Source organism: Solanum tuberosum, unplaced genomic scaffold, assembly GCF_000226075.1.
Source record: "Solanum tuberosum cultivar DM 1-3 516 R44 unplaced genomic scaffold, SolTub_3.0 scf00174, whole genome shotgun sequence".
Classification (NCBI taxonomy): Eukaryota; Viridiplantae; Streptophyta; class Magnoliopsida; order Solanales; family Solanaceae; genus Solanum; species Solanum tuberosum.
The window spans coordinates 542556-558929 of NW_006239103.1; the positions used below are offsets into that span (position 1 = coordinate 542556).

Here is a 16374-nt window from a genome sequence, read left to right on the forward strand (position 1 = left end):
AAGTGCATATAGAAGCATTAATATAATGATTGAAATTATTGGAGATTTCAGGGCCGCCGGAGTTTTTGAACAATGTTGAAGTAGCTGGAATGGATTGCAGTGGAAGGGTTTGGGTAGTGAGTGGGTCGGGCTTACACATTTTTTAATAATAATAATTTTCTTTTTCTTTTAAATTATAATACATTTTAAAATAATTTTTTTGGATCCAAATGACACATGTCATTATTTAATTTGCCAAATTGCCACGTCACCGCGAGTGTATATCACTCATTTTATACTCTTAGCTAATTGTTCAAAAAATGTTAAAATGGTTCAAATTCAAAGGAGTAGAGGTGTTCAATAGGTACAAACCTGAATTCAGGTGTCTAAGTGAATTATGCGGACAACTTTAAGTGGCTGGCGATGACTTAAGCCTTTTTTTTTTATAAAGGTGTATAAAACAATATTATATACAATATTTCCCCATAAATATAATCCCAATGACAATGAGAAACATTCCTAGTTGGATGCATCACAAATTTAAAGTAGTACATAAGCAGACGATTTATGCTGTACTGAGGTGGAATAAACATCACCAGCATACCAGTAACACAACTACCAAGTTGCAGCTACATATAAAAGCATCAATAAAATTTAAAATTATTCACAGGATCATATCAATATATTTTTTGTAATCCCAGTAACAGTTTCACTTCTCCGCACAAGAAATTTACGTTCTTATCCGGGATGGATAACCACGTAGCATTTCCCTACCTTTCGGAAATCTTGAACACACCTGGTACCGTAGCATATATATACACGTATACATGATACAAAACTCACAAATTTTTAGTAACGCAGAACTTCTGCGTATGCCTGCAAAGTGAAAAAGTATATAGCTAATCAGCTGCTAGTAAGAAATATTGTAATATAATTCCACTGCATTCTCATATGCACAACAATCATATTCATAACCATCAAGTTTCTCAATCAGTGAAATTTAATCAAGAATAATCAGAAATTGAAAATGCATTCAGCAAACTCAGAACATCTAGTCGCATTCGACATTAGCTTTAAAATCTATCTGCTCGGGACAGTCAACAGGTCTACAAAAAAATAATAATTTTGAGCAGAATAGTGGAAACATCTATCAGTTCCAAAATTGGGCATATATACTGGAGATGCTTTTGATAATGCCAGCAAGAACTTCTACAATGTAACAACTGTAGATCTAAAACTTGTATTTAACCAAACGCAAGCACATTTTGCCTACCTTTTCTAAGTTACCAGGAGAGTTTAATCAGGAATCGAATACAGATTGTTAAGAAAAAATAATAGGTTGACAGACAACAAGGGCGTGGCTCCGGTTATCATCCCTCTAAAATTTCTTCCAGTTCAATGTCTAAACAAGATGCCAACTCATGGGAAAGCAATCCAACAGTGTCTTTAGGTCCCTAAATAATAAAGTATACCGCCTTTGCTAACAAACACAAGTGCTATACACTAACAGCAGAATCCAAGATCTACTTAAACAAGAGCCAATTAGTCAAACGTTGGAATACCCCAAAACTTGGTTATTTCAGAAAGCGAGTAGAAATGTTACTGGGAGAGAATGACATTATTCAACATATTTACTTTGTTATTATATCTAGTAAAACAAGCAAATAAGAGGACATGAGGTTCCCGAATTGCTTACGTTTACTGCTTCAATCATTTGCTGCTTCAACTGTTAAACAGCATATAGCCTTATCACCTGATCTATAGTGGCACGACAGACAGGGCAGCCCCACTTCTTTCCCTTGATTTCATTCAAACAAGACATGCATCCAGCCATATGGCCACAAGGGATGCAAGCTCCTTCCACAGGAGCATCTAAGCATATTACACAAGATGAAGAAGCACCATCAGGATTTTTGCTTTCGTGTGCTCCAGAGTTCTGAACAGTCACAGAAGACAAGTCAATTGGACTGGAGTCGATTGATGGATAATGAATTGGCCCATTGTCTATTACGTCATTTGTAAGAGGAGGAGCTGTTGGGACAGATGCGGTAACTAGATTCTCTGGCATTGATTGGACTACAGTAGACGTTTCACTCGGAACCTGGACTTGCTCTACTTGAGTGCCACTTGAACTGGCTTCCTCAACTTGACAGCCATTACTACTAGCTTTCTGTGAAGCCCCTGTAAAAGAACTACCATCATGACTGGCAACCTCAACAGGGTTAATCCAACCCATTGATGTTTCTGTTCCTGATCCTGGGTGATTCTCGTGATAGGTTGGTCTTTGTTGTGAAGCAGACTGAAGAGAGGCATTAATCGCCATTGCTAATTCCACATCCTCTGTGGTTGATGGAGCAGTTGCAGGGACCACAGGGGTTTGAGAACTGAAAGGAAATGCTGGATGCATGACCTGAAAATATGGTAGAGCAGCTAAGATACGTTTTTAGCTAGCCAATGACTACAAAAATCACAGTTCAATGAGTTCACTGGTAGCATAGTCCTTGTTACAAATTCATGATAATGATAAATTAGTAATCAGTTGGAAAGCAATAAGTAGATCTAGCCATGACTGCAAACTTAGCTTTTGAAGAGAAAGGATGTTTGATATTTCACCTGAGGTATGCCCTTGCATGCATTGCAGAAAGATTGCAATTGCTGCTTTTCGCTTTCCTGGACTGCTGTAAGTTTGATCCTTGCTCCTGCAATCAACATTTTGGAAGTGGGAAAGTGATTTAAAATTAAAGTTGCATACTGTATATAATGAGTTCTTTGACTTAAACAACGGAATCATGCGACAGACAGATAGTTAATTGTGTCCTGGGTTCCCAAAGCCAATATATTCATTTGTACATAATGGAGCAATCATTTCGAATCTTTAAGCTAGCAGATGGAGTTTCCGAGAGTTTTTCGCCAATTTTTTTTCTTATGTTTGGGGTAGGTCAATTTTCATCATTTAAAAATACACTGGGTATGTTGTTGTTGAAACACATTCATAGTTCAAGTTCTGCTAAAGTTGAGCATTTTTGGCCCAACTAACCCTTGAAACTAACAAGTAATGATGAAACCACGTGCCACCATAGAAGGGGTGGAATTGGGGAAGAAGACTCAGTATGGCCTTCTGTTTAGACCATTGCTCATGTGAGTGGCAAATGGTTTCACAATTAGTTTTTTGGTCCAGTAAGTATCATTCCGCTAGTTGGACCAAATTTGCTAAACTTAAGAAGACTTGAGGGATGATGTGAGCTCATGTGTATATTCAAAGAATGAAAATTGACCTACCATAAACATAACAGACAGTTTTGGTTAAGACACAAGTATTTGAACAATGTTCTCAATTCTGAGGTGAAGGTATAGCACAAGCAACACACAATATGGTTCTCAGATGCTTAAGTATGTAAATAACAGTTTGAGAATGAGATGCAAAAGTATTATCATTTCAGACACTCGGAGTAAATTTGACCAATAAGGACTTAAACCTAAATGTCAAGCACAAGCTTGGAGAGAATGATCTTTGCAATTTTATTAGAACAGCTGGCAAAACTTCTAACCGACTTGAATAAGCTCTCAGCAAATCATTGCATAGCCCTATAAATAATTTTCAAGACCCAACAACAACAACATACCCAGTGTATTCCCACAAGTGGGGGGAAGCCCCATATATATATATATATATATATATATATACCCACACACACACACATTTATCTATGTATATTGTATAGACACTAGTACATACTGTCATTAGAGCACTACGTTACCATTAATGGAAGTAATAGAACTGCCTTATTGTGACTTTCAAACTAAATAAAAATTGCTTAGCCCTTCCCCTGATTATGAACTATGTCACCCCAATTCTTCCAAGGGACTTTTACTATATCAGAATACAATGTACTTACGCCTAGCTCCTCGGAGTCTACTCTTTATCAATTGGGAGGGCATTATCCCTCGCTTTCGCCTCCAGCGCTTCGGGACTATGCATGAAAATTAACAAATAATCATCTTCAAATGAAAATATTTCATTGCAGCTATAGGAACTCTGGTTGAAGAATGTAGGAAATTACTGTTTGAAATATCGGATATGATAACTGCTGAATCAGGCTGGCTGAAATTTGGTTCTTCCATATTGGCCTTCCACAGAGCAACTATTGTGCGCGGCTGAGCATCCTGGTCAAGATATAGCTCTACATATGTTAATAGCATGAACCATATGACTTTTTAGAACAACAAACAGATTGCTTTCCCTAGCTCATATGAGAAGCATATGATATGAGGAGCAATCAGGAAAGAATACATGAAAAAGAGTGGGATTTTGACATTTCTAACTAAACAGAACCCAAAGGTATGGAAGAATGTAATCTACTAGAAAAAGAAAGAATCTAAAGACTCACAACATCGCAAGTCCAACTGAAGGTTTTGCCCGAAGATAATGATCAAATTTTGTTATTTCACAAATGATGTGGTTTATCAAAAGTACACTTCATGAGTAGAGATGATAAATTTCTAAAGTTTTCGAGAGCATTCCAAGGAAACCATTCAGGACTAGGACTAATAGGTAAGAATATGAATTCAGCTCATTGCTTAACACCTGAAGTCAAGTATATGAATCTAGTTTGTCAATCCAGTATAACCAGGGGCGGATCTATTAAGACCCGTGGGGGTGCCACGCCACCCACAAGTTTCGACGGAAACTCTATTTATACATAGGTATTTATATACACTATATGTATAAATAATAAACGTGCCACCCAGTAAACAAAAGTGATCTCTGGTGCCAGTGGTAGGCAATCAGATTTTTGTGTCTAAGTTCGCGGGATCGAACCCCACTAACAGCATTTTGTTTTATTTTTTTCAACTGCAGACAACCTTTTTTGTTTTTTGTTTTTTCAACTACAGGCAGCGTTTTTTTTTTTTTTAACTACAAGGCACATCCTCTTTTGTTTTTTTGAATTTTTTTTTTTCACTTGTTAACTTATTGTTATTAAGTATTAATCAAAAATTATTTTTTAACTAATTTAATTTAACTTTTTGACTTTTCTTTTATTTGATTAAACATAAAGAAACGTTTTTTTTTTCTCTTCACCATTGAAACTCTAGTTGTTCCTTTAAATTTTTCAACAACAAAAATATGTCATTAATCAAAGCTTCAACCTTCAGCCTTCAGCCTTCAGTCTGTCGCCCAATCCCGCTCACCTATCTGTCCATAAGACGAATAATTCTATCTGAATCTAAAGTTGATTTAATCTGAGTCTATTGGGCATTAGAGGCGAACCCAAAATTTGAAGATTTCAGTGCATCAATACTATCTTAATTTAGGTAGTTAGTGAAACTTTTACTACAATTAACGAATAATCTAGTATTTGCTTGGTCACTAATGGCACAAATATGAGCTCTAAGCTAAACTTAAAATAAAAATAATAAAATAGGGTTCTAGCTAGATTTGAACTGTATTCTCGCGAGTGGTTCCTCTGGCTTGTACCAACTACACAAGGGCACCCCTATGCTTCTTATAGGTGCACTGTTGATTATACGTTTCTCAAGCACGTTTTTTCGAAGTTAACGGGTGCACCCCTATCAAATCATGTGGATCCGCCCCTACTTGGCACCCAGTGACTCGAAAGCCTAGATCCGCCTCTGCTCGCGAATCACGCCAGATACATACATATACATGTATCTTATGTGTATCTAGTATGATTCACACGTATCTAGGATACGTATAACCTATGGTCATTAATTAAAATTTAGATATAGTACGTTAGTATATGCTTCTCTGTATAGGTCTATGACAAATAAGAAAAAGGTTAAGTATCCCGTCATGAAAAAAATAAACAGTCTTCAGATCCCACCTATAACATTGTAAAAGATTAGAAAATGAAACTTACCTGGACAGCTGAATATATAGCAAGCTCCAACCTGAAAGACTTTCTGAGGTTACGGGAACCGCATGGTAAGACGACCACCCAGCTATAAAAATGTGGAATCATCATAAGTCCATTTTGATAGTAATGGTAAAACATGAATAAAAGGCAAGAGCAAATTATTGAACTGTATAAAGAATCGGCAGCAGCAGAAATAAGATACATAAATCAACACCATGCAACAATGATCCAATACATGGGATAACAAGCCAAACAAGGTTAAAAACTATATGTGAAGGTGTGAGACCAATCTAAGAAATCACACACCAGAGCCTGCCATCTCGATTAAATATAACCACTTGAATATGCATTAGTCAAGTCTGAAAGAAAAACCCTACAAATGGCTCTGCTTATAAAAAATTATATTGAAAATAAAATGACCATTATACTCACACTTTCCGACTAAGCAACTGTGGTGCCAATAGTTCAAGAAATCCAGGCCCATAAAGTTCCCGTAGCCAACCAGAAAATAAGCAAATATGGCTCTAAACACATACATGAAAACGAAGGGTGACATGTGTGAGAAAATAAAAATTAGAACATTATCCTCGCATAAGTTTAAGGACTGAATTAGAAATATAAAACTGAAGTGTGAACATATACCTCAATTGCACGAACAACATTGCTGAAACCTTTAATTCTGGCAACATCAAGGGGAGTTTGGCAGTCATCATTCATTATCAATGCATTAGCTTAAGATACATGAGACAAAAGGAAATCAAACAAGTCAAAAAGGGGCTGATAGCATAAAAGAATCAGTCAACAAATGTACCAGTTTGAGTAGTTATACCTCTATGTGAAAGGAGTAACTTAACTGTCTGCTCAAGGCCTCTTTTTGCTGCATGATGTAGAGGAGTCCCCGCATGACGACCTAAAGATGTATATAAAGGTATTAAAGAAGGATCAAACAGATATCCATAATATACAGAACAGTTGAACATCACTGATTATGTAAATACAAACATTGTTTCCTACATAAGAGCTGAATGCCACATTATATGGTGTGACAAAATAAATTTGGAAATTTAAAACAAATGAAATACAAGTATCCTGATAAATTCAGGACACTTCATTTGAATCTAGATCAAAATGGAACTTCACAAAACCTATGAATATGCTAATTTTATTTTTTTGGTAAAGTAATTAAATGATATTTTGTGACTTTGCATCTTCTGAATATGCTAATTAATTTTTTTTGATGACAAAAAAGTTAATGAGGGATATATTGGAAAATACGTATAAATGGTAGTGATACTTTTGCCTTGAAAAAAATAATTTTCTGCTTTTGCTTTTTTTAAGAAGCAAAAACTTTTAGCTTCTTCCCAACCTTGGAGAACTACTTTGCTTCTATTTATTAGCAGTTTTACTGATTGGCCAAACACCTCAACTTTTCAAAAAAGGTGTGCTTTTCTCAAAAAAGAGAAGAAGTGTTTTTGGCTCCCAACCTCTTGGCCAAAGAGGTTCCATTTCACAGTTAAACAAGTTGTTCTAATTTCTAAACGATAAATTCAAATGTCAGCAGGTTTTACAGTTAGCTGAAAAGATAATATCACCACTAAAATAAAATAAAATAAAATAAACTGCCATTACTTTATATGCTGGTGGCCTATTTAAGAGAAAAGGGGGAGTGTGTTATGATGAATGAAATGAAAGCATGTAAAATATGTTAATGTTGGGGAGTATTTCTTAAACAAATCTATTACCATTTCATAACACTAGAATTGATCATACTGTTATTATTCCCAAAAACATTAGCATTGATAATTTTCTCATAAAATAGATGCAAGAATTAGTTACTTAATATGAAGTCTAACAAGTCATATCGAAACACTCCTGCCCCCAGTTACATACACAAAAGAAAAACCTGTCAATCAGCTCCATGAATTTTCTCTCTTTTAATCCACTCCATTATAACACAGAAATTTCCTGGTTAAATCACAACCACAACCACAACTTACCATTTTAGCATATAATCAGAAAAGATCATTACCTGGACGGTAAGCATCGACATTGGCACCCAATTCTATCAAAGCTTTTGCAACATTGTAAAGCCCCGGATTCATGCACGCTACAATCAACGGTGTCTTCCCTTCCTTATCTATCCACTGAAACCAACCCATTTAACACATTATAACAACAAATTCCTGCAATTTTCTTGATCATAATAAACACAAACACTATCTACGTGAACATCACAAAGCATAACTAGTCCAAATCCAAATTGAGGAGGAAGCTTTGGTTACATTGACTGCCAGCATAAAAATAGTCTAATCATGATGAATTTGTGAAAAAGAAATGTTTTTTTTTTTTGAGAATGGTAAAGTTGTATTCATCAGCAATGAGGGTATGCTGGCAACCAAACAAAAAAAACATTCAAAGGCCAAGTAGTCATGATTACAAAGAGCCTATGAAATCTACTAACTGATCTACTTCATATATACCCTCTTCTTTACACCAAAAATATAGAGTATTAATGCAGTTTTCTTTAACTTTCTGCATTGGGTTAGTAATATTCTTAAAGCACCTATTGTTTCTTTCCTTCCAAATTGACCACCATATGCAAGATGGAACTAGATTCCACCATTTTTTCTGTGTTTTACTCCCCCCTCTTCTCATCCAACAGTTTTGTGAAAAAGAAATGTTCCTGCATAGAGTGGATCGATACCCGACCATTCATACCGTGGATCCTAACTAGTTCAGATGGAGTCATAGTTCATTTGATTGATATAATTATAGCTTCAAGTTTACATCTTTACCACAATAAAGCAGAAATGATCAACAGTCAACACTCCACCACAGATATATAATAATCAATCAAATAAACCGTAATTAAGCTATTAAAAATCCAAAATTAACTTCAGTCAACCATCAATCTTAACTAAATTCACAGTCTCTCATAACTATAACAACTCAATCTCATCAAATTCATAACTCTTTCCACTCATTTCCTTTAAAAAAATCTTTAAAAAATCTCCAAAATTAGAATATTTTTTTAAATCAAAAATCATATTAATTCAAACAAAAACATTCAGATAACATAAACACTCAAATTACACAAAAATTCAAAAAAAAAAAAAAAACTACAATACCTCAAGTCCAGCGCCTTCACGGTGGAGAGATTTGATACCTTCAACATTTCCATAATTAACTTGCTGATACAGAAGCTCGCCTTTGGATTGCTGCTGCCCCATTGGAGAAGATAAAATTGAAGAAAATTAGCAAAAAATTTCCCCTCTTTATTTTGGGGGAAAACTTGTTGAAGAAAGAGAAATGGTTTTCGGGTTTTAAGTTACGCGGTGTGGGTTGGAAATTTGTGGGGTAGAAATAATAAATAGGAGAAAATGTAGGGAGTTGCTTAATTAACAAGGATTTGGACAAGTAGATAAACTAATACGTCTAGAAAGAGACAGTGTTATTTCATCGAAATTTCAAAAGAAATTCAAATCTCCGTTATTTAGGGTGAAAAGTTAAATCGGATATCACTCTAGTTTGATCGAGAAATAAGTTATTTTGAGATTAATTATTTTGTAATTAGTTTTCTCATATTTGTTATTTTATTTTTCTTATGGAATAAAATAATATTATAATTTTGAGAAGTGTAAGTTGTACCGCGATTTTGTTCTAAGCAAATATAAGATCTAAAATTAATTTCAAAATTAGCTATTCCTTTATCTTTTGCACCAAACGAGTCATAAATCTCTTTTTTTTGGCTAACAAAATTTCAATATGAAATTGGGAACTTTGACCTGATATTCCACATTTTATTTTTATTTAAAAATATATGAACTTACTAGTCTACTTCAATTATATTTTAAAATTAGATTTGACCTAATTAGTATCTTATTAGATTAGTAGACTTCCTTGTTTTTTGTCTCTATATTGGAGCATAACGTTAGACATACGCAATTGAAGTTGAAATTTCATGAGATATATTTGCATGAAGTGTGTTCTTATAAAGGCTAAATATTGGACTTTTTGCCTAAAATATGACATGACTTGCAAAGGCTAATTTAAAATATTTTTATGAAATTCGACCTTTGGTAAGTAATTAAGTTAAAATAATTGACTAGGATTTGAGCATACTAATATGAAAGGTAATTATTTATGGTCAATCTCAAATCTGAGTAGATTCTTTTGAATTGTTCAAACACTAATGCTTCTGTTTTTCAATTTATTTTATGTTTAATGTCAAGTGAATACTTTGAAATGTGATAGACACACTCATATTTTATTATATATACTATAGTTCCTTGACAAAGAAAGAATTGACAATTTTTTGGGTAATTACTTCAACTTTTATCACCAATGCAAAAATAGATTTATTAAAATAAATTCCATTGACAATAAAATTCAAATCAAAGATCCATTTAATTAATCTTCTCCAACAGACCATATCTGATATATTTTCTTGATGGAAAATGATTTAATGTTCATTAGGTCATCCAGCAAGTCTATTTTGGATTAACAACTTTTAAAATTGATAGTCTGAACATTTCATACTATTAGTGTGATGATAAAAAAAATAAAAATCAAAACTTTTAATTTTAATTTATATATATCATAATATTTATATGGATAGAAAATATCGATGGATTCAACATTTCATAGTATTTGTGTAATGGTACAACTTTTAAAATTAATAATTTTATATTATTAAATTTAAAAATGTATCATTCCCTTTTAATGAACTATCGGGATGACTCAGTTGATTAAAAGGGTGAACATGAGACATCTACCCGAATGACTCAAGATCGATCCTCCTTGATGCATGTGCGCACAAAGTGTTCGATCACCACAAAGTGTTCGCCCAAAGAATAGAGACTGTCACAAAGCTATCAGGATGACTAAATTGATTTGAAGGGTAGACATGATCAGTAGACATCCACACGAATGACTCGAGATCGATCATCTTCGATGCATGTGCACATAAAGTATTCGATCACCACAAAGTGCTCACCCAAAGAACAGAGACCGTCACTGTCACAGAGGTTCATAAATAATCATAGCCGAAACATACATTTTTATTAACTCATTATTAGAGATATATCCCGTTTTAACATAAGATAGAATTCAACATATTTTTTGTTAAATTCTTTTCACATTACAACATTCTATTAAATTTCTAAGCATATTGTCCCTACTAGACCTAGATCCTGGTCCAAAAACTTTCAATTCTTCCCTATTATACTTCAAGCTCCTAGCTTCTTGCCTAGAAATTTGGTAAGAATAATTCATCAACACTTCCTCTGGAATGTGGCTCTAAGTACTGATAATCTTCCAATGTGGTGCAACATAACATAGGTAAGTAAATGCAAAAACTTAAAATATACTGATGATCAACTAAAAAAAGTAACTACTATATATTAGTATAATAGTATCCTCCTAGTAAGTAGTAATTAGCCTCCAAAAAGCTTGATAATGTGAGGATATTTCTTTACACTCCTAGTGTATATGAATTAAATTCAATAAATAAATGTGCGTTTTGTTTGAATAAATAAATGTGCATTATGTTTAATTGCTTAAATAGAGAGACTAAAAAAACATGGATTATCAAAGAACATGATCTTTTATTTATTTTTTTTTAAAAAAAAATAATAGGAGCAGAGGAAGGAGAAATGGGAGGGGATTACCATGCAGGAATCAAACTCAGGTGAAGTTTAGGTAGTTAACCAAATGAGCTATTAAGATTTTTCAATAATGAATAAAAATTAGATTAGCTTATAGGCTACAAAATAAACAGTACTATATCGACATACAGAAATTAGCGACAACAACTTCAATTTAATTACTAAAATGACCTTGGAGGTGATTAATGTTGAAATTTTAACCCCACTTGTCCATGACAAACTTCAAGTTTTGACCATAAGGGTATATACTCGAAGCTTTGTTATGAGTACGTTAAGTCAAAAATTCAAAATGCATAACAAAAATTTGCTAGCTACGAATAATGTTTAGCTATGGATTAACGACGAAATAACTATACCTTGTATAATGTGTGCATGAGTTGGAGAGTGTTACTAAACACTTGCAAAAAGTTACTATATGAATCACAAAGTTATAATTTATATTTTAAAAAATTCATCATCTTCTTATATTATATAGTCATACAATTTGTATGATCTTTTTGAACTTTGAATTAAACTATTTGAATATTCATATTTATCAACAAATTTTTTAAGAACAAAAACCAATGTGTTGAAACAAATGTCTTATATTTTATTAACTTAAAAGAACATATTCCAAATTATATAATAAGAAATGTGAGACATACTTTTTGCATATGACCTTTTTTTTTCTTGAGAGCTAAACTTTATTTCATACCAAAATGAGCATGGAACATGACAGATAAAGGGAGGAGAAGAACATTGTGCTCCCACAATCTTCTGACACTATAAACGAAATAACTAGACTAGCAAATAACTATTATCAAATTGAATAATACTCAATAAAAATTGTGATTTTTTCAGCTAGGTAGTGACTTTGATATTTTTCTTGCTTTGCCATACATTTATTGGAGCGGTCAATTGATTCAAAATTCGAAGGTCTTGAGATTCTGTCATGTTGTTCCTCTAAAGTTACACACAATAAATAAAAAATTTGAAGGCCTTGAGATTCTGTCATGTTGTTCCTCTAAAGTTACACACAATAAATAAAAAATTTGAAGGCCTTGAGATTCTGTCATGTTGTTCCTCTAAAGTTACACACAATAAATAAAAAATTTGAAGGCCTTGAGATTCTGTCATGTTGTTCCTCTAAAGTTACACACAATAAATAAAAAATTTGAAGGCCTTGAGATTCTGTCATGTTGTTCCTCTAAAGTTACACACAATAACTAGTGATTTGAGAAATGAAAATCATTTACCACAATTTTATGCTAACCACAGATAGTATAACATCGAATAATTGGATCTTGTTGGCTATTTTTTTCGTTTGGCCCTTTGCCATGTTGGTTGTGGACGAAGGTATCACGATGTGTGAAGTTTCCACTATCATTTATCGAGGGATTTTTCATTAATGTGTATCATGTTTACTATATACTCTAGTGAGATTTGCTGGGCATCCAAACATCTCTCACACACATTAACTACATGGAATCACTGAGTGTTCCATAAATGACAGAAGTTATTGTATAAAATTAAAAAAAATGAATTTGGAGGTAGTATGACCTTAGTTTATTCTAAGGTGTTTCTGAGATTTTTGTCATAGCCTATAAAGGTACTTGTATCATCTTTTTTTTTTCTTTTTTTTTTTTATCCTCCCCTAAGAGCTCCCACCCCTATTGCTCCCTTGGTGACTCGAACTCGCAACCTTTGGGTTGGAAGTTTTTTTTTTCTTTTTTTTTTTTTACCCTCCCCTAGGAGCGCCCACCCTTTTTGCTCCCTTGGTGACTCGAACTCGCAACCTTTGAATTGGAAGTGAGGGGTGCTTACCATTCGAGCAACTCCCTCTCGTCACTTGTATCTTATCTCATAGCTATCTAAATAAATTTTTTTATTATCATCAGATTGCTTGCATCTTTAACTACACTCACCTTGACTCATGTCTTCGATCTCTCTTAATTGTTGAATCATTAGCTCACTTGGGATTGAAATAAGGCATCATGCGCAAAATAATAATAATATATTAAAAAATACAATATTATTATAGTTTGGTGAATTAGCCTATATATGAAAAAGTAATATAAAAGAAGATATTAAAACTATTACGAGAATAATCTCCCTCTAAATAAACTTTCTAAACGACTATATTGAGGATGTTATATATTTTTATATTTATAGAAGTCCAATTTTTTACAAAAAAATCTCAATCAAATATAAAAGAGATCCTTTTCAACCAAAAAATATTTTTCACCAAAAAGAATAATTCTAATTCTAAATTTAAAAAAAATTCTAATAAAATATGCTAATAATGACATTATAATAAATATTCACATTTTTAAATTTTCTTGTTTGTATGATTTTAATATGATATGATTCTTTTAAAAAATAAAGATTTTTTTAAATCTTATTTATATCTTAAACTAAATACTCTCTCTAGACCACTTTACTTGGCACATGATCAGTTTTAGTTTACAAATTACACGTGTTCTTTAAAGAAACTATGTATGTTGACAATTGTGCCCTTATTTATTATTTTTAATTATCTAAAACTAGTAAAATTATTCGCGCTTCACGCAGAAATTTAATACCACAAAATTTATAAAATAATACTGAAAATCTATCAGTCATTAAAACTAAAACAATATATTATCTTACATACAAGATTACGTAGTAATGAACATTAATATTGTAAAGGAAAATGATAATTATAACATGTTATCATCTAACCTTCAATCAATCATCTTTAATTTGATTTTATAATTTATCGTTTTGCCTCCAGGAAATGTTACTATTGATTATTTTTGGGAAATAAGATGAACATCAACATGAGATATTAAATTTTCTAATAAATAAATAATCTTTGTATGTACTAACAAATAGGGATAAGGGTCTGAAAAATACCCCAACTTTGGTCGGATTTGCTGTTGCGATACTAAACTTTAATGAGGACCTATTACCTCCCTATATTATTTAATACCGTATTTTTTACCCCCTGGACTATTTAATAGTGTATTTTAAAGGTATATATGTTCCCACGTGGATGCATTATTATTTATGATTTTGCATTTTTTTTATGTCCACGTGGGTAAATATATATGATTAAAATACAGTATTAAATAGTCAAGGGAGGTAATAGGTCCTCATGAAAGTTTAGTATCGCAACAACAAATCCGACCAAAGTTGGGGTATTTTCAGACCCTTATCCCTAACAAATACTTATAACATTAACTTTGCAGAAACATAAACAACAAAGTTTAAAACATGTACTCAAAAACAACAATTGATATCATAAGCATAAATTAAAGAATGTAAAAAAATATACCAGGATCTATAAAAATAGAATGAAACAGAATGGAAAATATTGAGCCCCTGAATGCAAAGTGTCCCCTTAAGGAAATCATTTCCCTCTAGTACCTGAGGTTTAAAGGAATGCATCTTCTCAGGATGGAAAGATTCTATTCACAAGTGTATTATACAAAAATAATGGTGTCAGTGAGTCACTCAACAGGAGCAAAGTACACGAATATTTAATTGTGTAGAAGAAGAAAAAGTTCAGAATTTTCGTTGTTATAAAATGAGAGGAAATCCCTCTATTTATAGACAACAAAGGATAGTGTAAACAAATACTTATTGTGCCTTATCGGTAAAGTCACAACTCTTTGGAAAAAATACAACCCTTCGAAAAGGTTATAAACTTTCATAAAATTCACAATTTTTCATAAAAGTCGCAACTCTCCATAAAAGTCACAATTTTTCATAAAAGTTGCATTAGGGGAAGACTATTTTTGGAAATAAATAAATTTAAAAGGAAATTCTAGCTTGTGATGGTGCCACATATGTGGGCCTAGAATTTTCTTTTATATAAATATATGATATTAATATCTCTTTAATAATTTTTCTAATCTCTCTTCATTAATTAAATAAAAAGAAAGTTAATTTAAACTTTCATAATATCAAAGTTAGTGCGTATGTCTCGCCACTCAGATAATTCTATGCTTATTAAATCAATATATATTCATTACTTTCCAGAATAATTAATGCTCCCTCTATCTCTAATTACTTGTTCACTTTTCTTTTTTTAGATGTCCCTAATTACTTGTCTATTTTGATAAATCAAGAAAGGATAAACTTTTTTTCTCTATTATACCCTCAATTTATTACTTTGAAAAATATAGAACTTTTTGAAAATCTTAAGTTTTTAATTCATCCATCATAATTAATAGGAGTAAAATGATAAACTCACTATATCAATTATTGTTTTTTAATAAGTGTGTCACTTCAAAAGTGGACAAGTAATTAGGGACAGAGCGAGTATGTATTAAGGGCAAAAAAATGGAAAAAATATACTACCTCCGTCCACTTTTAATTGTTATAGTTTCTTTTTTAGAGTCAAATGATAAGTACTTTGACTAATATTTTAGGATGTATTTTTTCATTCATATTGATATGCAAAAAATTGCAATTTATAGTACTTTTCGTATAGTTTTTGAATATCAAATTTTTTGTTTAAAATATCGAATTAATGTAATCTAATTTCACTTTGAAAATTAGTCAAATTGACTTTCGAAAAACGCAACATGATAATTAAAAGTGAACAAATGGAGTACTCTATTATACTTTCTCCGCTCATCTTTACTTGCCAATGTTTGATATGGTACACTCCTTAGTAAATACTCCCTCTGTGCATTTTTACTTGTCACTTATTCCTAAAATAGATTTTCATTTTTTTACTTGTCACTTTTGACATATCAAGAAAAGATAATAATTATTTTCCATGTTTTACCCTCAACATAAAATACTTATTTTTCAAATCATTTTCAAGACATCATTTAATAGATGATAGTTTTGGTAAAATACCTATATCAATAATTATTTTCTTA

The 16374-nt window shown here is 32.2% G+C and overlaps 1 protein-coding gene across 2 annotated transcripts; it reads right to left on the reverse strand.

Moving 5' to 3' along the window:
* Nucleotides 1-435: 435 nt before the first annotated feature.
* Nucleotides 436-9208, reverse strand: LOC102580530 (putative E3 ubiquitin-protein ligase XBAT35). Of its 2 annotated transcripts, XM_015311889.1 has the most exons (11): nt 8984-9208; nt 7885-7999; nt 6685-6765; nt 6498-6586; nt 6288-6379; nt 5859-5940; nt 4041-4143; nt 3876-3950; nt 2593-2678; nt 1676-2389; nt 436-855 (listed from the first exon to the last, which is right to left on the reverse strand). In XM_015311889.1, exons 1-10 carry the CDS (start codon nt 9083-9085, stop codon nt 1709-1711), a joined length of 1506 nt encoding a protein of 501 aa, XP_015167375.1. In that variant the 5' UTR covers nt 9086-9208; the 3' UTR covers nt 436-855; nt 1676-1708. The 2 variants fall into 2 exon arrangements, with proteins under 2 accessions (XP_015167375.1, XP_015167376.1); XM_015311890.1 differs by lacking the exon at nt 3876-3950.
* Nucleotides 9209-16374: the final 7166 nt, after the last annotated feature.

What these genes read in the sequence shown, in the direction of transcription:
- LOC102580530 (XM_015311889.1), bottom strand. Translation starts at nt 9,085, where the DNA reads ATGGGGCAGCAGCAATCCAAAGGCGAGCTTCTGTATCAGCAAGTTAAT. An exon ending in TGTCGATGCTTACCGTCCAG is followed by an intron (nt 6,766 to 7,884) that starts GTAATGATCTTT and finishes ATACATCTTTAG; the next exon opens with GTCGTCATGCGGGGACTCCT. An exon ending in CATGCAAGGGCATACCTCAG is followed by an intron (nt 2,390 to 2,592) that starts GTGAAATATCAA and finishes CCATATTTTCAG; the next exon opens with GTCATGCATCCAGCATTTCC.